A 24,888-nucleotide genomic window follows, 5' to 3' on the forward strand; every position below is an offset into this window, starting at 1 on the left:
CAACAACAGTAAATAACACCTTCAACAACAATAAAAACATGTAAAAAACATGTAGAAATCTTCCATCATCTGTGGATTCCTCAATAATATGAATATTGCAAATCCCGGTGAAATCTGGTCTTTTTCCCTTTTGAACCACGTTGAAGCATCTTTTAAACATCAGCGTGTTTTAAACGTCTTTCAAACGTCGACATGCTCACAGTTCAATACTTCACCTTCACCTGAGGAACAGAAGAGACGTGTTCAAGTCACCTCATAGTCGTCACTGATTGTTACTCAAAACGTTTTGCAGATTTTTAAATAAATAAAACAAAACTGCAGTAAATGAATGACGTCATTTAGAGACATTTAGACACTGTTTACTGTTAGTGGTTTAATGTTATTTTATCACAAAACAGCTCTTTTATAAAGTGATATTTCATAATCTTCAGAATAAACGGGATTGTAAAAGTACATTAATAGACAGATTCAGAGATAGGTGTTACATTTCCTTTAAGAGAATAAACGTTCGTTTGTTTCCAGCTTGTTAAAGTTCTCAGCTACAGAAAAAAACCCACTCAAACAGAAAGTAAAATTCCTGTTCCAACTACATGTAGTTGGAATGGTTAGTATGACAACAACACCGCTGCTATCTGGTCCGCCTCGTCTCACTGACAACACCGCTGTGAACTGGTTTCTCCCTGTGGCGCTTTGGCGCAGTCTCAAGTTTTAATTTTCTTTTTTAATTGTTCTGCATTCAGTCACTTGAAAAGTTGGCACAAGACTTGTACTTTTACGTGAGTCATAAACAGCTCTGAAGGCAGCTGCAGACATTCACAATGACACTAGAGATACAGGATGTCGAAGCTGTGCTGTTTACAGCTTTGTTTCATGCGACAGTCAATGAAAGCACAACAGAAGACTGATGTGTAGTGTTTATTAAGTTAGTCACTGCTGGACAGTCATCGCTGTTATTAAATGACTGCACACGAAGCTGCAGGGATGTTTACATTAAGACAATTATCACTGATACTTTTTGCTGAATTGTTCATCTTCAGAACAGCCGATTCGTCCCACAGTCCACCATCGTGTTCACCATCTCAGGAGGAAGCATGATGTCCGGAGATCAATGGATGCTTGATTTGATGCAGGTGGATTCACCTGTGCTGACTGTCATTCTTTAGAAACTGGTATCAAACCTTTGACCCCAGTTTTTATTTCTACAACACTTCTTAGAGGCAAACATGCTCTGGAGGGAGAAATGTGTTAGTTAAATAAAATCTCAAAGAACCTCAGATTCTCTGACTAAGTGCAGCTGGATTGAAGCTCCTGAAATATATGCTGGTGTGGAACGACGTTCACCGTGCTATGGATACATGCATTGTCCCATTTCTTCCATTTATTTAAATAAACTAAAACTGTACTTAGCAAAAACCTCCCTCCACAGCGGACACATTTGAAAATGTCAGACAGACGTTTTCAAATCTCAACATATTTCATTGTAGCAGCAAAAATAGAAACTAAACTTCCTTGTCGCTATCTATAATACAATACAATACAGGCTGTTATCAGACATTTCTTTCTGTTTTTGTTGTCAGATGGACATTTCAGGACGTAAAGGAATGAGAGGTGCAGTTAGGAGTTAGCTCTAGCATTTCTCCTTCTCCGTGGACATCCTCCCATCATGCCATGCTTCTCTGGTGCTCCTCAGGGCCTTGGTTCTTTTGGGGTCCACCACCACGTAGTCCACACGTGTCCGCTCGCCCCGTGCGCGCTCCTCGCCTGCTCCGGCCTGCTCGCTGCCGACTCCACCTTCTGCCGTGCAGCGTTTCTGGTTATGGTAAAGATGTATTTTTTATCACTTGGTGGATTTATTGATGCAAAAAGACAACTTGAGAAGAAGAAACGAAGCTTATAAATAAATTATACAACTTCTAAATGTATCACAAATATTGAAAATACACCATAAGAAATTAGTGCAAAAATATTAAATATTTAATATTTAATAGTGTTGACATGATTTTATTAGGATGAGTGTTGACTTGGCTCCCTCTAGTGTCTAAACTCTCACCAGACATGAATGATCATTTTTATCTGTAAGAACTAATTATTGGAGAATGATGCACAATATATAAAACACAGTACAAAGAGAAGGAGAGAGAGTTGTGTCACCTGTCTTGTCGGCGTCGATCGCCCGGTGTGGAGGTCCAGGTCCAGGTACTCCACCTGTTTGTCGCCTCTGGCTCGCCGTAGCATCGGGCTGCTGACTCCGCCCTCTGAGGCCCGGTGCAGCATGAGCCTCAGAGACTGTCGACACAAAGTTTAGTTCAGCAAACATTAAAAGGTGCTACATACTTCTGTTGCCTCCACACGGCTCTCAACATGGCGACGGCTGAGCCTGCTGCGGCTTGCAGCTAACGGTGTTAAGAGCGCTAACAGTGCAAAACTGTCTGTCAGGGCGGCTTTGACCAAATGATTTAGGGATGGATGGAGGGGAAGATGATTGATAGGAAGAAGGATGCAAAGAAGGAAGGATGGAGAGCAAAGATATTAACGATGGAAGGAAAAGAGGAGGAGAGGGGAAAAAGGACAGGAAGTGCAGTGGAAATGAAGTGTTTTACCGGCTCCCCGGCGCTGAAACTGAGGCTCGGGGTGGTCATCATGGCGACGTAGCTGTCATCGGTGTCATCGGAGTCGGAGGAGGGGGAGGAGCTGTGAGCGGAGGTCGGCCTGAGCGACAGACAACTGGACGGACTGACACACAAAGAAAAACAGGATTACATTTTAGAGCGGCAACAATTTGTTGATTTTCATTATTAATTAATCTTTTTTTTTTGAGTTTGTAGCAGTTTGTCAAGACACTTTTGACAACATTTGAATTATTAGTCAATTAAATGTCTAGTTAATCGACCTAGTTTTGTTAACCGATTAATTGTTTGAGTTAAAGATCCAAACAAAATGGTTTTACTTGTCTTGGTATTATTGTAAATTGCATATTTTGGGTTTTGGATAAAAGAAGACATTTAAAGACATCAAATAAAACAATGGGAAATTATAATGTGTATTTATTTAACTGTGTTTTAATGTAATAAATTAAAAACAATTAATTTATTAATAAGACAATAACTGGCAGATTGATTCATTATCTGCAACACTAAAATAATACAATAGTAAGAATGAGATAAATATATTACCAATTTCATATAGTCATTATAACATAAATAATGTATTAATTCATTGTTTCATCATTTGATATATTTAATCATCAAATAACAACACTAGCATTAGATCATGTGTCAGTAGTAACGTGGTTCAGCACCACAGGGGGGCAGCAGAGCACAAACACAGCTGAATGTAACTGCTCAGATAGTCACACGTCATACTTCTCTCTCTCGTTCTGTAGGAGACCTTAAATATTCACGTGTTTGTTTGTTTTCTGTTGACGCTGCAATAAAACATCACACACACACACACAAACATACACACACTTACTCTCGTGTGAAGGTTCGAGTGACAGGCGAGCGGACAGGGGGCGGGACTTCCTGCCAGTCCTGCTGCGCTGAAGTGATGTCCAGAGGAGCTGGTTTCACTGGGAGGGAGGGAGAACAGTACAGTGAAGAGTTGTTTGTTTGTCATCTCACCCACAAGTGTGTACAGATTTAGGACCAGGGCATTTTAAAACATATTTTAAAGCCTGTAAGCAGTATGAAATTAATTTATACTTTGTAAACACGGGTATATGCTGCATTTCGGGAATAAGCAGGCTACTTTTTGGCCAAAATGAACTTTTTCCTGTTGACCTACATTGAAAAAGAGACGTCTCCGGCCAACAGAAAGTGTAAAATGAAAGTCTTGAATCTCCAAAAGACATAAATGCTCGTGTGGCTTTTTATGTTTGAAAGCAAAAAGCTTTTTACAATCAAACAGCAGTGTTGCAGAAACACCTCCCGAACTGTCAACCTTTACTAATATTTAATGAGTTTCTATAGGCTGTCACGCAGCCTTGTTGAGCAAAGTGGGAGCAGGTGAATAATTAAAACCAAAAGGAGGTTGAAGGGTGAACAAGTGAGACGAGCCTTGTGGTTCGTACCTCTTGTTTTGTGCGTCGGCTCTGCAGCCGTCTGGACGTCCGCTCTCTCTGCAGGCTGACCGACACCTGCAGTGATTCACAACATCAGACAGCAGAAAGCATCAAACCGGCTCCACAACTACAATAACTAAATCAATGGGGACGCTTCTGTTTATGTGCAGAATTTACATTTCAATCTCTATGCAAACCAGAACAACAACGATCACTACGCAAAGGGATGATTCCTGGTTTGGGTTAGGCAGATTGTCGCCTATGACTCTTGACAAGTATACATGTTACTTTAATGCAATTTGATGAAACGTACATATGATGTACGTTTGATACAATTAAGCTCTTGTTGAACTTTTAACCACAGAAGTCTTTCTTGTTTAAGAACAGATCCTGGTCTGTTTTAATTAAATTAGCCAAAAGATGTTTGAGTGGAAGTTTCAGTAACTGTAATTGTCTTTCTTTCCTTCATACTTAAATATTTTGAAAATGTGTAGTATAATAAGGTTCTATATGTCTCAGTCCCGTCAAGTATACATAGTGATTACAAATCAGATATCCCCGATAAGCTCCTACTCACCTCTGCGTTGTGGTTTCAGGTTGCGGTGGATCGGAGGGGGCATCGCCTCCACTTCCACTCCACCGGAAGTGTTCATGGTGTTCCTCCGGAGCGGCGGGGTGAGGGGGGCCACGGGAGACAGCAGGGAGTTACGAAAACCCATATGGGCGGGTGGGGGGACTCGTCTCCCGAGGGAGGCCGGGTCACCTGTGGCAGGAGTGGGATGAATGGGAAGGGAAGGGGTGAGGGGGGTCATGGGGACGTAGTTGGCCTCCTGGAGCTGGACAGAGGGGTCAGAGGGAGGATGTGGAGGCACCCTGGAACAACAGAAGAAGTCCTGCGATAAATAAGGGTTTCCATGAATCTGAGAAGGTTTCATGCGTTATACAAAGGAGTCTGATATGGTTGTGGAGAGTGTCCAGTTTGGGGACCTCAGAATTGCGTCTCTTTTCAGGCCGTGAACTTATCATGTCGCGTGTCTTCTGACTAACCTCGGTGCAGCAGGAGGCTCAGTGGTGGCAGCGCTCATGGGAACATAGTTTTCGTCCACGTCATCGTCTTCGGAGCAAACGCTACCCAGAGGTACCATGCCTTTATTAAACTGAGAGACAGGAAGAGAGACTGACATTTTGAAATGATACAGATATAAAATGCAAAGAAAAAGACATTAAATATGTACATTTATTGTGTTTTATTCTTGAGGTTTTAAAAGATTTAACTCACGAAGTAACTGTTGAAGCTCTCGCTGAACTCAAACATGCTCGCTCTGTCGGACAGAGACCGAGGGATGTAAAAAGAGTCGCAACCTGAAACACAGAGGATAGAAATATATACATAAACACACGGAAGCTCAATAGTTCAACACCATCAACAGTTTGGGATTAACTCTTACATTGCTGAGAGTAGAATGAGCAGTTTGATACTAATCTCAGATATCTGTGTGTTCAGTACAGAGCTGGAGCCAGGAGGTTAGCTTAGCTTAGCATGAAGACTGGAAACAAAGGGATACAGCTAGTCTGGCTCTGTCCACAGTTCAACAACTGCCTACTAGCACCTCTAAAGCGCACTAATTAGCATGCAGTGACTTGTTAATTTAATTAAAAAACTAAATGTAAAAGGTTTCCCACTGCTTCCACTCTTTATGCTAAGCTACGCTAACTGCCTGCTGGCTCTTGCTCTCATTTCTCATCCAACTATCGGAAAGAAAGCAAATATGTTTCTTTCCCGAAACGTTTTACTATTCCTTTAAATGCTACATATGCATGTGCTGTGCATTAACCACTACTACATTGTACACATTGTAACTTATTGGCAGAAGAGCGTCAAGACTTGTGTTGACAGAGTGCAAACAGAGCTTGACCAGATAAGAAAGCAAACATTTGTGCATCAAGTCCGAGCATGTTTTAGTACAGAGACTGTTGTCTTGAATATGCTCTAAAGCGCCACGAAAGAACTTTGGAGAATTATGGAACATTTTTACCCACCAGGCTTGAAACAAAAAGTCTTTGTGCCGTTCAGGGGCAAAGGTCTCGTCTCATTAATGAAACTAATTCCGATCGAGTCACGGTGCAAACGGGCACAAATAGTTTCCGCTGTGGATATAATCTATCAACACTGCCAGCTCTGCATAATAACACTTGATCTCCTCTGAGGTTTAAATCTCTCTGCTGAAGCTCTCTACAGGGATTTCACAGCCACTATGACTACATATTGAACATTTATTTCTAAAATTCTGCTTACATGACAAATACTAAAAGGCTGTCGTGAGCTGAATGACCAGATCTTTTTTGTTAGGAGTAACCATAAGATATAATTGACTACAAAGAGACGAACGATGACCTAAAAAGACTCAAAAGCACCAAAAAGACACAAAACAACATCAAAAAGAGGCGAAAGAAAAGGAGGAGGGGCCACATTGTCTCAATGTCTCATGTCTACAGCGAGCAGCTGGTTAGCTTAGCTTAGCATAAAGACTGGAGACATTCAAAATCCAGCCCCTTTTGAAGCTCACGAACATTAGATCTCCTTTTGTATAATCCGTACAAAAAAAAGTGTCAAAAAGGAGCGTATTGCTCAAAACTATTCTTTTAAAACAAGACCTTTGATGAAAGACAGGCGGCTCTCTTCTTACCTGTCGGTGTGCGTCCGGGCGCAGTGATGGTGTTGCTCCTCGGCAGACCTCCTCCCTCCACACATCCGTCCCTCTTCTCTGGCTCTGAGGAGGAGCGGGGGAGCGTGGCCGTGGCGGTCTGGGGCTTGGGCGGGCGTGGAGGCGGAGTCGGGGTTGAGGCGTGGAGCTCCGCCTGGGTCACGGAGTCTACGCTGGGGGTGGAGGATGGGCGGCGAGGGGGTCGCGGTTGCGTGGTGGACGCCGGACGAGGGACCTGATAACCACTGGTGGTGTATGAGTGGGTATTTGGATGCACGGTGGAGTGTCTAATGTCACTGAGAGGTATCGCCACGGGCCGCAGGTGGAAGTCCAGGGAGTGCTTCCTGGGATGAGGAGAGGGGTGACAATGAAGTCGGCCGGCCCGTCTCTGGAGGTCAGAGGTCACGCTGGCGTCCAGAGACGTCCAAGGAGCTGTCCTAAAGCCGGAGGAAGAGGAGGACGATGGAGGTGGGAGGCCGTTGGGAAGTAGGGAAGGAGATGAAGAAGAGGAAGAGGAGGAGGAGGTGGCGGAGGGAAGAGGGTTGTCGTTGTAGTCGGTTTCAAGAGAAGTGGAGGAACCTAAAGGAGGCCTAGAGACAGAGAGATACCAAAATAAGAGTAAAAAACTGTTCAGATGAAGTTGTTTCGGTTTGAAAGAGCTCCACACCTCAGCAAATCACAATCCAAACTACCTGGACGGATACAAATCTTTCCAACTGTAGAGGAGCATTGAGCTTTCATTGTGCTGTTCTGATGACCTGTCGCATGCAGGTATGTGAAGACATCTGTGGGCGTGATCCAGCCTAAAATAAACCTCTAATCCCTGTTTTTTTTCAGATTCAACACGTCTAAACCTGTAACTCTGACTGTTAGTCTGGATGATTAACCTTCAGCCGGGTTTCTTTAGTCCCAAACCAGACTGGAAAAGTAAAACGTGTGCGTTTATATATTGTTAGTCTTGTTTCCTGTATTTGTGTGTTTACCTGATGTGACTCTGGCAGTGCGATAACCACAGGTAATCTTCCTCTGCATTGCGGTCGTGAACCAGGCCCCTGACATTCACCGGGTCATAGGGGGGTGGGACCGACCCGGATACCGCTGCGATGGCGGCAGTGCGACTGGCCATGGTCATCGCTGTGACGGAGGACGAGCCGGAGACAGGAGGTCTCTCCGGGACTGTAGAAAAGAAAAGTGACCCACGTAAGAATGGAAAAAACTTTCTGTGTCTCTGAAACACCTCTCAATATAATGTAAAGTCCTGGTTCTGGTTCTCAAGTGCCTCCCTTCCCTCCAGCGGGCCCAGCAATACGGCCTGAGTCTCCAGCAGTGCGACAATCTACTCTAAAAAAGTCTCAGCTAACATTAGAAAACCAAGACAGAGTTCAAATGACTGCAAAAGGCAAAACTGTGATACAGAATATCTGATGATATTTTACATCTGAGTCACCGACGTTCTTTCTTTCTGCATGTTCTCTCTCTTCTCTCCTCCCACATGGTTTTCACAGTGACTCAGCAACAACCCACACTTCTATCTATCTAAAGCAAAAGTCCTATCCATCCATCTATCCATCCATCCCTCTATCTATCCCTCTATCTATCCGTCGTACCGTCATCAGTCGGGTTGAAGCCACAGAGCAGGCAGATGGAGGACACCCAGCGGTTCATGTCCTCCTCAGACTCGGCCACCAGGTACCAGGTCCTCTCCTCCGTCCTCAGGTCGAAAACGAAGCTGCTCTCCAGCTCCTTCTTCGTGAACGTCAGGCCGGCATCCACCTGAGGGAGAAGGGCATACAGCGAGGCGGACATGGTGGATGAGTGATGGAGCATTTATGGAGCACACAAATGTGCAACATTCAGCTCTAGAGTCAAGCGTGAAAACGTGAAAATTCAATGATCTATCACTTTGAAAAACAAAAAAAGCCCCACATTTATTTACACAGAACACTTTTAAACATGCACAATAAGGAGCATTGACTCAGGTCATTAATGGCGTCCGTGTACCTGTTCACACAGGTTCAGGTTGATGGTCCTGATCGGCCGGCGGGACTGCTGGTTCTTGAAGTACTGCAGGACGTCCGGCTCCCCGCTCAGCCGACCGCTCCGCAGCACGAACCAACGCTTCTTCCACGCCTGGAGACAGGAGCACTTCCTCCTTCAGTTTATCTCGTTCAACATCACCGACATTTACAGAGAGCACAAGTAGATAAACCCTTTCTATTCTAGAGGCGTGGGCTGAACAAACTGACAGTACATCTGGTTTTTTAGGACTTTTAGTCTTTTTGCAAAGATTTGACAGATTATTGACTAAAAGGTCAGTTAAATAATCACGATGAGTCTTTGGCATACACCTACACACCAACACTAACCCGTCAAACACACACACACACACACACACACACACACACACACACACACACACACACAGTGAGTCATAGCTGAAATATGAGGTGTCATCCCGTGGATTGCTCATGGGAGACGGACCCTACCCATAATGCTCAGCGCATGACGGCAACAACCTGAGAGAAGTGTCAAACATTTAGCAACGTGTCTGTGTGTGTGTGTGTGTGTGTGTGTGAGAGAGAGGTTTAGTTAACATTCATGTGCACTGGAGTGTCAAACTTCTGACATTGGAGAGAGACACCAGAGTCAGCCTTAACGTCAGAGAAAGAGAGAGCGGACATGAAGGAAGTTAAGACATTATCTTCTTAAACGTGTGAAGCAGAGCATGAAGAAGGATTTTAATTTAATAACAGCATGAGCACACACACACACACACACACACACACACACACACACACACACACAATCTGCACACATGATGATCTCAGTGTTTTTCTGTTTAAAGGCATCAGAGAAAAATAAAAAAAAGACAGAATTGGTGACGAAGAGCAACTCGAAACGTAGGATTAAGCTTTGTGCTGCTGTTTATGTGGCTAAATACACTATGCGTGTGTGTGTGTGTGTGTGTGTGTGTGTGTGTGTGTTTGCCAGTGAGTTTCCACCAGTCCAACAAACTAAATCCATCTCTTCCGATCCCAGTTTAAAATGTTTCTCAACAAAACCAACGTGATCACAAAGGCCTCTGTGTGTGTTTGTGTGTGTAATCACAGTGCACAGCACTGGAATACTGTAGTGCACGTTCCTCCCTTCTTTCTCTCCAAACACGGACAGGAAGAGGAAATAGCTGAACAGGAAGTGCCAGCAAGAGATGGCAGTAGACGTGTGTGTGTGTGTGTGTGTGTATTTTTGTCTCTCCTCTCATTTTTAGGCTGCTGGACAAATATAAGCAGCAGGGTGGCAGCAACAAGTATGAAAACATTTTTCTAGGCTTTCTATTTAAAGGAATATTTCACTCAAAAACAATATAAATTGTATATAGTACTCTCCTCCCTATAGGATCTCTGTAGCGCCCAAAACATTAAAGCATATCAGTGCAAACAGACTGAACGACAGACAGCTAATAAGGATAAAACATTTCAGAAAAAGTCTTTTTGTGCAGCATTATCCAAGTGTCTTGTATTCATGTGTGGCTGAATCCAAACACGACTATTTCCGCCAAACTATTCCTAAACAAAGCATTTCCGGATTCCATGAAGGAATTCACTGCGTTCACTCGCTTGAGCTTTGAATTTAAGACCTTTATAATATTTTTTCTGTTTTTTTTTCTCCTTATATATACAATTCATCTTGTTTTGGAGTGAACTACTACTGAGTTGCACCAGCTTTTTGTAAATCTATCAATAACTCCGAAGTTCTCAGTATCACGTAACTTACATACTTAAGTAACCCTACTTCCGTAGTTATTTTAACCAAAACCACGATCTTTTTCTAAAGCTAACCAAGTAGTTATTTTGCCCAAACCTAACTAAAGTTTATTTTGAAAAGGCGTTTGTCTTGTGTTTCTTGGCTTTCGTATGAACACGATGCCGAGTAACGTCTTAAATTTCACACAGACTGAAGATGAGATATACGTTTTCTAACATCGTGGTCTTTGTGGTAACGTCGCTCCAACAGCTTGACGGCGTAGCGGCAGGGAGGGGGTGGGGCTTAGCGAATGTTCACCATGGTGACGCTCACCGTGCAACTTCCAATCGTGCAAAACCGGCCTCTGATCAGCACCACGGACAGCAGCCAGAGCGCCAACTTTTATCTTTTATAATTGAACCACCTGCTGTGGATTCAGCGGCTAAATGTATTCGCAGGTACAGATTGTATATAAGGTAACAATTACATCGCTACAGATTCAAATCCCTGATCCCACTCCATAATAATAAAGAGAAACCTGTATTCACATATTAGAAGTTGTATTAAAATCACGTAATGAACGTCTTAGCTAGTAAAGATTCTGGTGAATCAGCGGTGCTGTTTGTTTCCTCTGCCTCTCTGAATATCAGCAACTTCAAAATCATGACAAAGTCTTTTCCTAAAACACTTTCTCTAATCTCTTCTCCACCTATTTGCTTCCTCCTTTGACCCCTGACCTCGGACAGGAAGAGGGCACAATGGATCTAAAATAACACTTCCTCTGTCTCGCCTCCAAAACCGAATTTAACACCAGACCTAAATATTCGATTGTCCCGCTGTTCAGTTCCTCATTTACTGATCTTTCACATGTGTCTTCTCAGAAGTGCGAACATGTGACTAACCAATGAGAACACTGAAGGAACTGAAATCAAATGTAGTTGGAAGTAGCTTTCGTTTCAGGACATCGGTCTGTGAACTGTGGTGGATGTTTGGTTAAAAGTTATCATTAGGTACTTGTACTGAACAATGACTAAAGTGATGTGTAATAACCTATAATTCCCCCTTTGTTTAAAGGGCGGATCTATTCATCTTTTGTTTTTTATTCCAGGTTTTCTTCATTCTCTAGTTTCCAAATTGTATTCCTTAGTCATTCAAATCCAAACATGTTTTACTTTAAACTTCTTTAGCTTCAAAATGCTCTTTTGTACTGATGTGCTTCAGGTCCATGTCGAATAGGGCTGTCTGACAGCAAGGTAAAGAGTTATAGATATTCTAAATATAGCGTACACTTGGCTAAAACAGCTGCTTTATCTTGCTCTCTTAAAAATTCACCAGACTCCATCGACAAAAACAGTCATTTAAGAACTCTGGAGTATTCGCCCCACTATGAGTTCTTTAACGCCGACTCTGCTAGTGCTAGCGTTCACGTTATAACCTCATTGATTAGCTTACTGTGGTAAACTACGTTCCTGCTGCGCTCACATTTGAAAAAGCAGGAAGAGAACGTAGATGGTGGACCCGCCCTAGAATTGATCACTGATGACTGTCAATCAATCTTTTCCACAAACACACTCCGTCTCTCAAGACGTCATAAATGTGACTGACACCCGACAGTCTGTGTTACCTTCACAGATACTTCCTAAACTGTGTTTGACCTTGTGTGTGTGTGTGTGTGTGTGTGTGTGTGTGTGTGTGTGTGTGTATTATTGTACTGAAGGTTGCAGAATTTATCATCCTCCTTGGTTTTGTTCCAGTCCACGTGTGTGTGTTTCTAAATCTTCAGGGAGGCCCCCTCTCCTCCAACCAGGCCCAGCTGAGAGTGATTAGTTTATTACATAACACTCACACACACACACACACACACACACACACACACACACACACACACACACACACACACACACACACACACACACACACACACACACACACACACAGCTTTCAGAACAGGGAGTGTATATATCATGAGGTACACTCACAAACTCTGGCCCAATGCTTAGCATGAACACATGAACACACACTCGGCCTGCCGCAGCCATTATAGGCTGCTCCGTGTGTGTGTGTGTGTGTGTGTGTGTGTGTTGACAGTAGACACACAGCTGGCCTGGCAGTGTGTGTGTGTGTACACACTGGGCTGTGTATACCATCATGGCATGCCGTCTGAACAATGAGCTCTTCGTTTCTTCTTCTCTTGTCTTCTCCTTCCTGTTTTCTTCTTCTTCTTCTTCTTCTTCTTCTTCTTCTTCTTCCACCTCCTTCTTTGCTCCCACTTCATTTGTAGCTCAAGAAAATTGTCTGCGCAGTATGTTTGTTCCCTCTCAAAAACTTTACTGACGTCAGCCACCGGGGATCGTGGGAAGTGGCGTCACAACACATCACGGACAATTTGAGTTTATTTGTTTCAGCATCTGTAATCATTTTTACCCACATAAAAGGCTGCTGATTCAGATCAGCAACACCACAGCTGCTCTGTGAGACAGTCAGTAGTAAAGGCAGGCATTCTCTAAACAATTACTTATTCAACCTTTTACTTTACACACACACACACACACACACACACGCACAGACAGCGGCAATAACAGGAAGAGAGAGTAAATGAATGAAAGGGAAAGGTACAGAGAGGTACAGAAACTACAGAGCAAAGAAAGAAAGATTAAGAGAAAATATGTAGAGGAGAGATGAGATTAGCTCAACTCACTGGTAAGGCATGCTAGATATGCAGTGTGTGTGTGTGTGTGTGTGTGTGCATGTGTGTGTGTGTGTGTGTGTGTGTGTGTGAATAACTGCCTAAGCTGCTTCTTTACTGGAAAGCGAGCTGTGCTGCTATTGAACAAACAGCCTTTGAATTGTTCCTGAATTTATTGGATATATATACATTTTAAAACACTATTTCCTTTTAAAATAAGTTTATCCATCTATCACTCTATCCATCTATCACTCTATCTATCTATCTATCTAGCCATTTGAAATATGCAAAGCATCTTAATGTTTTTGTAGTTTAACCAGTTAGAAACAGTTGTTATTAAGCAGTTGTTAACTCCAGCCGTGTGGATTTATGTTACACAACAATAAGCAGGCCGACTCTTTGGTATCGAGCAACTCCTAAATGAATGAATCTTTCCTTAATTCTGCATCTCATCTGATAAACAAAATCTCTACGTTAAAGCAGATTTTCTGCTTTGAATTTGTAAAAAGAAGTGTTACAGTCCTGATGTAGTCGTCCAAATCAATAAATAGAAGACATCTGTAAACAAATATATCCGTATTAGGGCTGCAACAATTAATTGATTAGTTGTCAACTATTAAATTAATCGGCAACTATTTTTGATAATCGATGAATCCGTTTTTTAAAGAAAAATAGTTCAAAATGTGTGACGGACACATGAGATGACATTCTGTCCAGCAGACAGATGAATCACTTTATGATATTAACTTTAGGAAATGGCTCAGTGTGTAAACAGTGATGAAACGTTTAATTAAATCTACTCGGTGTGCTCTGTAGCAACATGTCAGCCTCTAAACACAGCCAGCATCGACCGCAGACGAGCTAAAAGACACTTTTTAGTCTTTTTGAAAACTTTTTTTTTCATTTGCTATAAGATAAAAATCTAAAGTGAAGCACTCACATAACGGCGCAGCTTCTTCTCCGGTGGGGACTTTCTCAGCCAGCCTTCACACACCACCTCCCCTGCGACGCTCATCCTGGAGCCAGCGGCTTCCAATCGATCAACCCCGAGACTCCCAATCAGCTGATAGACTTCCAATAAATCAATCAGGAGTCCCAGCTAGTCAATCAGACCCGACCAATCAGGTGTCAGTTCAGCCGAGACTTTCCAAACAGATCGTAAATCAACATGGTCCGATTGTCTTTAAATCAGCGAGATCAGACTTTCCCGAATCAGTTGAAGGGGCTTTAAATCAGCTGATTCTGCTTTAGTCAATACACTTGGAGGACTCAGTCAACATCCACGCGTGGAAAAAAAGGGAGCCGCTCCTCCGTCCACGGCTGAGTCACACCTCCTTCTGAGAGGGTTTCTACTTCCCAGCAGAGTCCCTCTTCCCTCCCTCCTCTCTCCCCCCCTCTCCCCCTCTCTGATTGTGGGACAACCGTACACAATGCCTCTGCTCGGACATTCCTTCTCTCCTCTCCTCCCCCTTTCCTCCTCCTCCTCCTCCTCCTCCTCCCCCTCCTCTTCCTCCTCCCCTTCTGCTGCCGCTCAGGATAACAGAAAACTCCCCCCTGTGGCTATTATCGTGTATGTGTGGTGGTGGAAGAAGTACTCAGATATTTGTAGCACTACTACTGTACAGTGTAGTACTCACATGTTACAAGTATAAGTACAGCATTCAGAATTGTTCAGAAGTACTCATTATGCATAATGGTTCATTATTGATGGTCACTTTATTGCTGAGCTGGTAAAGGTGGAGCTGAGTTTTAAATACACATAAAATAACAACAATGTGATGACAAGAAACACTTGTCAAAATGAAAATGAAAGTAAAAATCAAGATCCCTTCAGTTATTCAAATAATGAGGTTGACAGCACGAGTACATTTAAAAACGGAAATATACAGACAGGTAGAGTGTGTTTAATATTTAATATGGTCCCAATCTTCACCAGAGCAAATCTTTTCCCATTTCATGTGTTATGCTACGGTGCTGATTTTTCACTACATGTAACATATCAATAATAATACATTATAATGAATTTGTTGGTTGTATTGTGAAATCTCAATCTGCAGACTAACTTGGCAAATAGGTGCAGTAAAATGTACATTTGCCTCAGAATAGGAGTAGAAGTATCAAGTAGCAGAAAATAGGAATACTTATGTAGCCTACCACAAAATTATAATTATTATAATAAATGTACTTAGTTACTTCCCACCCGGGTGTACGAGAGAGCGAGAGAGAGAGAGAGAGAGAGAGAGAGAGAGAGAGAGAGAGAGAGAGAGAGAGAGAGTTCTCTAGTGCTTAAAAATACACGATGTTGAAAATGTGGCTTGGAAATGCTGGATCCTACATTTCCCATAATGCAGTTCAATAGAGAAAAGCTCTCTGAGCCACAGAAGCGTCACAGGATGAGTAGTATACCCCATGACGAGTAAACTCAACTTCCCGAAGTGTGATTTTAATAACACGCACATGGCGTGACATGAAAAGTGACTCTGATTGATATTTTACAGATATTAAACTATACGGATTTTTGATTGATGTCTCAGACAGAAAAAATTGATTTTTTAAATATACATTTAGAGATGAGTGCTGACACCTAGTGGCCTCTTTAACGCTGTGGCCAGTGCACTGTACTTCTCCACAGTCTGAAGGGGGAGCAGCATTGGAGCCGGAGACACCAACAGACTTAACTTAAGAAGGCCGGCTCCATCATTGGCTGCAAACTGGACACTCTGGAAACGGTGGTGGAGAGGAGGACACTGAAGAGACTATTATCCATATTGGATAACCAGGACCACCCTCTCCACCACCTACTGCAGGGACAGACTCTTGCTGTTTTTTTTAAGCTTTTCCTGCTGCTTCTGCTGTCTTCGTCGCAGACTTTCCTGGTGAAGGCCCATTGTTGTGTTTGATGCTTTTGCCTCTTCATACATTGCATCAACAAAAACTTGAACTTGAAGGTGTTGCGCTTGGTCCCTGGTTGCAATTCATCTGAGCCGTGGGGTCGTTTCCAGAGGACTTGAGAGAAGGAATGGTGTCTGCTTGCTTGGGATCTTTTTGTGTTTTGCTCTCTTGAAGCTTGTTGATTCAAATACTTCTGTGTTTACGAACAGAAATACTAAATCGAGTTGTATCGCCAGCGTCCAAGATAAGTAGAACCAATGGGCAGTAGGATCGGGATGAGAGTGTGTCTATAGAGGCTTAGAAGTTAGAACAATAAACTGAGCTGCATTATGGGTAATGTAGGATGGATATTACGCATATTTGTTTGTATTATTATTCCTGCTGTACAAATGTTTAAGGTGGAGCTCATTTTAACACCTTTATACTCTGTTGTTCAGTTTGGGTAGTTTAAGAAGGGTTTGAAATGTTGTAATGTACAAAGTAACTAAAGCTGCCACATGTAGTGAAGTGGAAGTACTCAAGTAAAGTACCTTGAATTTGTACTCACAGTACAAATATACTTAGTGACATTCCACCACTGATCATAATATTTACTCCTACTACTCACAGCTTATCAAACCGTACCACGATGGGTCCTTTCTCTGTGATAATCATACATTTTCAGAAGACAACACTTTGGACATAGTATTTATTTCAGTCTTAAAAGTTTATAACAACTTCTGGATAACATAACATGTAAAATAAACACAAAAAAAAGAAAACAAATACACATTTTTAAATCGCACCCCAGGTTGACATAATTAGAATTAATAAAAGCAGTTTTGAAAAAATAAAAATAACAATAAAATCACAGGGAAAAAAATGTCTCCCCCCCCTCCCCCAAAACAGCTGTTGTAGACTTTCAGTACATCAGGAGTCTGCACACCTGATGTGAGAGAAGCTGATATAAAAGGCCAGACACGTTCTTCTGCGTTTCAACAGGTCGAGTGTGAAGCACTTTAACCCATTCTGGATACATATTCAAGCGAAAGTTGATTTGAAGATTTCAGGTGCAAGACGGGCCCAAAAAAACCTCAGGCCCTCTTTTTACAAGCAAAGGCCAGCACCTGGAAATGTTTAAAAAAAAAAAACACACACAAAACAAATGGAGGTTTTCTAATCAAGGAGCCAAGATTTAATCCAAATCTGTTTTGTTTTGTTTGCACAAATATCTGTAACGTTCCCCGATCATTACACTACCTAAAAAGCAAATCCCCTTTATTTCAGTTCAACATTCTACAAATTGAGTACAAAAGGTTGAAGCGATTGGCATCGTTGGTATAATACAAGACTGTTGTGTTTTAGGGAAAATGGCCGTCTGTGCTCAGTAGTTGGCTTTATAATTCGGTGAAATGCCGACCTTTGCGTTTGAAAACAGCGAACAATCTCCATGCAGCTGAATAAAGTTCATATACCTTTTTATCCTCTTTTTTTTTCAAATATATATTTATTATATATAAAATACTGTTTCATTCATAAAAGCCTTACTTTGTACAATATCTGGGTGGATGTGTGTCAATGAGCATTGACGTAAATGTGTGTATCTGTGTGTGAACGTGTGAGTGTGTGTGAGCGAAAAAGAACCTGGAAAATTTGTCTTATAACAAACAGCTGGTACCGATTCAGGACCTTCTACACTAAGAACAGAAAGGTGTTTTACACAATATACACATTTTATTACTTACAAAAAAAAAAAAATAAAAGGTAAAGAGGAAGAAGGTGTTCAGGCTGATGGTTAGGAGGCGGGGCTACAGCAGGGTTAGTACCACCAAATGTAACGTTAGACGACAGAAAAAATGACGGAGAAAGAGAGAGAAAGAGCGTGTGAATGAAGAGCTAGTAATAAAAAAAAGTCAGTCTCACTAAGGAAAAGCTCATCGTCAGTGCATCTCTCATCTTGGATGTTCCGAAGTCAAAGTGCCGATTTGGTAATCCACTCCTCATCAATAAGGCCAAAAACAAAACAAAAAAGAAAACAGCACTTCTGTCTAGAAATGGTTCAGAATCACATTTTCAAAAGTGATTGTTGTTTTTTTTTTAAAGAAGAGAAAGGAAACGATGAGAAAGAAGGGAAAAGAATGAAAAAAATGCACTTTTTGTTGTCACACTTTCATCATGGCACCTTTAAGTGGAAAGTTTTCTGCTTTCATTTTGAGGTACTTCTTAAGAGAAACAAAGAATAAATGTAAGATTTATTTACGTCTTTCTTTTTTAAATTTTCTTTTTTTTTTTTTTAAGCTGTGTTGCACAGTAGCACCATTGTTTAAAGTTGTAAGATGTTTTGTATCCGGAAGACAATGCACCATTGGAGTTCCACCTCTTCGTCACGGCCTATCCGTCTACCCCCCGACTTGTCCCCCGTCAACCAATCATCTCGTGTTATTGATCGTGCGTCCCCGGCAGCGGTGGGTTTTGCGTGTTGCTGTGTGCCGTTACGTCCTCTTCATGCAGACCACGCAGCGGCTGACACGCGTCCGTAGGTTACCCGCCTTGAGAGTCTCCGCCTGGGGCTTCCTGCGAGGGCCAAAGGGGGGGAGGCGGTTAAGTTAGGGAGATGAATACATCTGTATATAAATATACGTTTAAACTCACTGATATTAATACTGGTATCCTCAAACACCTCGTAAGAATAATCATAATGAAATAACGGTTCCAGTGCAGCTGAAAAACCTTCTTTTGTGTCGATGTCACATCTTTTTAGTGCATCTTTGTCCTCCTGACTAACCCCAACAACATCCCGAGCAAAGACTCACTGACACCACGGCTTCCCTAACCACTGAGCCGTCCTGCCGGCGCTCGTTTTCCGTACCTGAACATCTCGGATGGTTCTACGGTGGCCAGCCAGAAGCTGTAGGAGTTGCCGTAGTAGTTGCACGTCCCTCTGCCGTGGCACTCGATGAAGGGGGCGCTGCGGAACTCCTCCAGGCAGGAGCCGGGGGAGGCCAGGGCCTGACCGGAGCCCTCCGCACCCGCACTGGTGTGCTGGGGAGGAAGAGGGTAAAAGTCCGGTTTAAGCATGTAGCTGTGTGTTCTGGGGGGCATTTGGTGAACAAGAGTGGAAACACGTGTATTTGCGTACCATCATGAAGGAGTATCCGATCCACAGAGCTTCCCAATTTGAGGGGCAAGTGGGAATCTGGATGGTCTGACTGTGGACTGCGATCACCATGGCTGGAGCTTCACACACTGCACACCTAGACACAAAAATGTCAAATCACACACCTTCCATTTCCTCTCCTCTGTCTTCTTCCTCACCCTTCCCCCCCCCCCCCCTCTCTCTCTCCATCCCTACCTGCTGATGAAAGGCTTGATGCCCTCTCCGGTGATGGGGGCCATGGACATGGGCATGGGCTCAGGCGTGGACAGCCAGTAGGAGTAGTCGTTGCGGGAGGCAAAGTTGCAGACGTTGTTGATGTTGCAGAACATGAAGGGCATGGTGCTGAACCTGCGCAGACAGCTGCCGGCCGAGCCTGGATCAGAAGGAAGAGGAAGGTCATAAATCAAGTGAGAAGTAGAGTCATTTTCTCATAGACTTCTATACAACCAGAGGAGTCGCCCCCTGCTGGCTAGTAGAGAGAATGAACATTTTAAGACACTGCCTGGTTACCCCGAAAAAAGGAAAATAAGCTCATTGAGCATGCTCAGAATCTTATTGCCACCTACTGGCCCGGTGAGCGTTTATAGAGTCTTTTTTGTATTCTAGTGTGAATGTAGACAGAATTCTATTTTAAAACGTTTGAATGAATATCTGTGTATGCGTAGACGGGGCTTAAGATGGCTTCGTACCGAGGTCCTGTCCGTGTGCCCTCTCGTTGCCCTGCACGTACAGCAGGGAGTAGCCGTCGTAGATGAGGCCAGTTCCGTCGGGACAGTAGGGCACCTCCTGACCCTGGCTGTGCCGGGTGATGAGGAAGCCGTGGGCCGCAGAGATCGATCCCGGAGGACCGGCGACTCCCTGTGGACCGTCTGAACCAGGGGGACCAGGGTAGCCACGCTGACCTAAGATCAGGAGAAAGGGCGTGTGTTAGAAAAGGGGAAGCTACTGCGATGCGGTCGGAGCTTTACGTCACGTTTGTGTTTAGTAATGATTATCATTGAGTTGTGTACGTCTGGTTCCTGTTTCACTCACCAGGCTGACCGGCGGGTCCGTTATCTCCCTTCCTGCCGGGTGGGCCACTGAAGCCTGGAGGACCCTCCAGACCAGGGTCCCCGGGGCTACCAGGCTGACCTGAGAGCGGGGAGACAGAGAAGAGTTCTCTTTGTTAGACGAGTCTCCCGAACCTGGTGCTCCAATTACTTTAAATTTAAAAAAGGTTAGACATAGAATAGTTTGATTAAAGAAAATCCCCTCATCCCCAACTGTCGCATCTAAAGAGTCCACAATCACCTGGAAGTCCTTCTCGCCCAGAAGAACCAGGAAGTCCTCGACCACCAGGCAGGCCCTGAGGACCAGGGAGTCCTCGATCTCCCTTCACCGAACTGATAGGTGGAGCCACGCCGGGGTCACCAGGAGGGCCTGGAAGGGAAATTATCGTTTTAAAATCATTTCCGACGCTCCATGAGACATTTTAACTTATTTTAGAAGCTTATCTTAATGTGTTGATAATAACAATATGAGTAACTGTGTTCACCCACCAGTGAGTCCGACGGCTCCAGGGTCTCCAGGAAGACCACTGCCACCGGGGAGTCCCGAGTCTCCCTTTGGTCCTGGCAAGAACACAAACGACTCAAATGTTTGGGCATTGCTTGTCATGAATTCGCAATATCAAAATGAACTTTTGGACGGTAGTAAGAACGCTGAAGAATGATGTTGCAGTATTGCGGACTAACCAGGGAATCCAGGAACGCCAGGCAGACCAATATCTCCCTTCAGACCAGGACTACCAGGAAGACCAGAGGGACCCTGGTTAGAAAGAAGTCCAGACAGGTAGACATTAGTCTCTTAGAACATCTCCAAAAAATGAAAGGTAGACATTTCTTTACTTCAAAAGTTCAAATTGAAAAAAATGATCTTACTGAGAATCCGGGAAGGCCACCGTCTCCCTTCTGTCCCTGGAAGCCCGGCTGTCCAGGACCGCCGGGTATCCCCTTCTCTCCCTTAACGCCGCCGCTTCCTGCGGGCCCACGGGGACCCTGTGGGCCAGATGAACCTTCACACGGAGAAGACAAAGGTCAGGCACAGAATAATATTACAAATACACACTTCTCCCCATTATGTTCTCACCAGGATCAGTTAGGTATCAATGAAAAATACCGTCTAGTGGTTGAAGTTCTTGGAATGACTAAACTTAGATTAAAACTAACTAAATGCAGCCAGAGACCAGACTCATTAATTAAACACATTTTATATTTCTCCAGCCTGCACAAATCAACTGCACTTACTCACTTATACTATGTTAAAATAATTATACAGCATGAAACACAAGCAATATCTCAGACGTCAACTTCCATTGTATTCATGGATACTTCAACACAAAACTGAAGAGTTACATTTCACTTAGATAACTTTCTAAGAAAAGCTTTATATTCAAATTAATTAAATAATATTACGAGGCACCAAAAGAGAAGGAGAAAGACAAATAAAGGAACACCAGAGAACATTTTTGTTCCCTCAAAATGGCGAGAAAACATCAGAATGAAACTCGTCAGTTGGAGTAAATGTGTGTATGTTTTCTTTTATGTATGTGTTTGTGTGACTAAGAGGAGTCCTGAGTGTCCAGCCTGTCCTGTGGGGTAAAGAAAGGGTAAAAAAAAACAAAAAACTTCGACATATTATCTGACTGACACTCATTCTCACAAACACCCTCTCCATGATTTTAATAAAAAAGTACCACAAAACTAAATATATCAGGATACATACAGGGTTGGGATACATGCATCTTCAAAAGCAGTAAATCAATATCTTTAAAATTGAAGAACTCATTAAAGAAGTTTAAATTTAAATTCTACAAATTCAAAATTTGAACTGAGAGCGTTTGAAGTGAATCTACCTCAACCCCCGCATGAGGCACATTAAAACATTGCCCTTCATTTCCCCACAAAGAGCAAGTATCAAAACCATCAAACCACTGGAGTCTAACCTGGAGGACCTACGGTTCCCAGAATTCCCAGGTAAAGCCAAGCCGGGTTCACGGCACAGGGCAACAACAACAACAAAAAAAAGAGGTTTAGACAGAAGCAAGCATCGATACAGAAACAGTCAGACTAAACAAGATATTTTGACTCTGAGTAGCAAGAACGTATTAACCAAAGAGGCTAGTGGACAACTTCAGAAGCTCCACTGCCGTCTGTGAGTCTCATCTATTCATTTAATGATGAGCACGCTGACTGTGCAGCTGTAATCACTCTTACAAATAAGCTGCTGCTAATCTTGAGTACGTTTTCTGCTTTTGTCTGTCAAAGCACTTTGTAAACTCTTCATTTAAAAGAGCTATATAAATAAAGTTATTATAAGTAAAAGTGATAAAAGTAGCGACCAACAGCGCTCCCGTTATCTCAACATTTGCTCCAAGCTCACTGCTGAGGTTTGGAAATGCCAAAAACGCAGTAGAAGAAGAAATATTACTAATACGTGTTCTCAAATTAGTAATTAATGCAAAATGTAGCTTTTTGGCCAAATACCTTCGAAACTAATGAGATTCCCATGATCCTCAGCTTGTGTTTAGTGCTAGTTAGCCAGTGTTAGCATGCTAACAAGCTCAACTAACATGGTGGGGATTAAACATAGAAATATATTTACACCTGCTGTTAGCATGTAGCATGATAGCATTTTGCTCAAACCACTGGAGACTAGCAGTAGAATAGTATTTTCTCTTTTAGTTTAGGAAGGTTTCTAACTGAGCGAAAAGAGTCAGAAGTATCTGAGCCACAATAAGAGCTCGTCCAATTCTCTAGATGCTGAGGAAAAGGTGCTTCAATGCTTCCTTTCTTATCTCCTTTAGCGTAGGTCAACAGCGAGTTGAGAGCACATTTTGTGATTTGGGAGATACCGCCGGTATGTTTAAATTATAACAGTGCTAATGTACAAAACAGCATTTTCAGTAAAAATCCTAAACAGAAATAGAATTACAGTACGTGACCCTACCAACAACGATTCAATGTTTCAGGTGAGTTAGTGATATTAAGGTGCATTCCTGTGCACAAACTGTATAACGCTATAAACATAACCCATTCTGCATGTGAGATTTGTATTTGACCCACATGTGATCCAGACGACATGCTAATTGTGCCAAAAAAAAAGTACTGTGCGTTATTGTTTTTAACATGAAACAATTATTATCATTTTTTAAAGTGCTTACTTGTTACGGGTGCATTATACTACCATCAGTGTGCATGGAAAGTGAAAGAAGACAGTCGTTAGAAGAAGAAATACAAGAAAAGAGGAAATGATTTCCCAGTAGAAATGTGCTCCCTTTAGATCACAGAGTGCAGGATAAACTCAAGTCAGAGGAACTGTGAGGAACGTGCAGTAGACGTCTGGACGTTGATGATCTGACCTGAGGGACCTGCGGTGGCCGGACACACGTGTCATCACATGAGGAGGCGGGGCCACACCGCAGTGGGTGGGGCCAAGCCACAGAGATACACAAGGGGGGTAAAATGTCATCGCTTCATTTTGTCACCCTGACACCCGATAAAATACTTATTTTTACCCGCCTAACACAGTGCTGGTGTGTGGTCAGTGCTGACGTAGACTTTTAAAAAGTACACGATATTATAAATGAACAGCAAACTAGATCTTACTGTTGAGGCTTAAATATCTGGGAGACAACATGCATCAGCCTAATGTATTACTATATAATATATATACATTTTTTTTAAATGTATTTTTTTAAATACATATTTTTAAAGTCTCCAACAACTGTGTCATAACAGAAATCTACTGATTTTAGCATAAGAAATCCCCAAAAATACTTAAATTTTAAATAAAGAGTGGTATCGGTGCTACAATTGTGTTAGAGTTTCCATTAAATTTTGATGTGAACGTAGGTACATTAGATATGTACAGAAAAAAATACCCAATTTTCTTTTTTTTTTAGATAAACTGAAGGATGATGTCTTTATTTATGGGGTTGAGAAATGTCTCCTTTTACCTAAGCTTAGTAAATAATTTAAAAACCCATCTGATTTGGTGAAAACTGTTTTTCTTCACTCATGTTTTCACAGAACGGCAATGATCTGAACAGAAAAGAGTCATTTTCTCCTCACTTCCTGAGGTGTGTGTGTTGGGGTTGTCCATCCTCTCCAGCATTGTGTTAGGCTTGTTCTCAACGTGTCTGTGTTTAAGTGTGTTGGGACAAACAGTGTCCATGCAGATGACTGATTGGTGGGACAAAACACAAGACTGCAAAGCCTGACGCAGACCCAAACCCTCTCAACTGGACTCTCAATTTTCTCTCAATCACGTTAATTCACTCAAAGTTTGAATTATTTCACACTTCTGCTTTGTTTTTGAGTGTTAAACTTTTAATATATATAATAACTAGTTTGATTGTTGCTCATTTGATCATTAATATGTGAGCTTTTAGAGAAATACTGAAAGATGCAAGTTGAGATTTCTGAGTTTGTCTCAGGCTCAGCTATTACGCCCCAACATTTCTTCAACATGATTTAACACAACTACAAAACACTGAACACACACACACACACACACACACACACACGCACACACATATACTGTGCTTCAGGGCTGTGGAGAGATGGATAAATTACAGCTCCCTCCCCCAATCGTGGGATCAGGAGAAGAGGGCAAGGGGGTGAGG

The 24,888-nt window shown here is 42.6% G+C and overlaps 2 protein-coding genes across 2 annotated transcripts in view; both read right to left on the minus strand.

Moving 5' to 3' along the window:
• Positions 1–939: 939 nt before the first annotated feature.
• On the minus strand, positions 940–14,422 carry LOC306715074 (GRB2-associated-binding protein 1-like). Its single transcript, XM_079185305.1, has 13 exons — positions 14,136–14,422; positions 8,767–8,895; positions 8,373–8,538; positions 7,749–7,941; positions 6,748–7,355; positions 5,340–5,422; positions 5,108–5,217; positions 4,638–4,933; positions 4,070–4,135; positions 3,472–3,568; positions 2,601–2,733; positions 2,152–2,286; positions 940–1,810 (listed from the first exon to the last, which is right to left on the minus strand). Exons 1-13 carry the CDS (start codon positions 14,208–14,210, stop codon positions 1,628–1,630), a joined length of 2,274 nt encoding a protein of 757 aa, XP_079041431.1. The 5' UTR covers positions 14,211–14,422; the 3' UTR covers positions 940–1,627.
• Positions 14,423–16,767: 2,345 nt separating this feature from the next.
• Positions 16,768–24,888, minus strand: part of col4a5 (collagen, type IV, alpha 5 (Alport syndrome)) — a 38,720-nt gene continuing 30,599 nt past the window's right edge. Inside the window, exons 40-49 of the mRNA XM_079184722.1 lie at positions 21,143–21,276; positions 20,957–21,029; positions 20,762–20,833; positions 20,514–20,642; positions 20,256–20,354; positions 19,913–20,125; positions 19,419–19,596; positions 19,206–19,320; positions 18,936–19,108; positions 16,768–18,640 (exon numbers count right to left, since the gene is read on the minus strand). Of these exons, the coding sequence (XP_079040848.1) occupies positions 18,559–18,640; positions 18,936–19,108; positions 19,206–19,320; positions 19,419–19,596; positions 19,913–20,125; positions 20,256–20,354; positions 20,514–20,642; positions 20,762–20,833; positions 20,957–21,029; positions 21,143–21,276 (1,268 nt within the window). The 3' untranslated portion in view covers positions 16,768–18,558. The remainder of the gene's footprint in view (positions 18,641–18,935; positions 19,109–19,205; positions 19,321–19,418; positions 19,597–19,912; positions 20,126–20,255; positions 20,355–20,513; positions 20,643–20,761; positions 20,834–20,956; positions 21,030–21,142; positions 21,277–24,888) is intronic.

Source organism: Pholis gunnellus, assembly GCF_910591455.1.
Source record: "Pholis gunnellus genome assembly, chromosome: 23".
NCBI lineage: Eukaryota > Metazoa > Chordata > Actinopteri > Perciformes > Pholidae > Pholis > Pholis gunnellus.

Bases quoted from the DNA above. Each gene is read 5' to 3' on its own strand.
- LOC306715074 (XM_079185305.1), bottom strand. From the start codon at position 14,210: ATGAGCGTCGCAGGGGAGGTGGTGTGTGAAGGCTGGCTGAGAAAGTCC. The intron at 8,896-14,135 runs GTGAGTGCTTCA...TCCTGTCTCCAG, and splicing joins AGAAGAAGCTGCGCCGTTAT to GCGTGGAAGAAGCGTTGGTT. The intron at 1,811-2,151 runs GTGACACAACTC...TACCATAACCAG, and splicing joins GATCGACGCCGACAAGACAG to AAACGCTGCACGGCAGAAGG.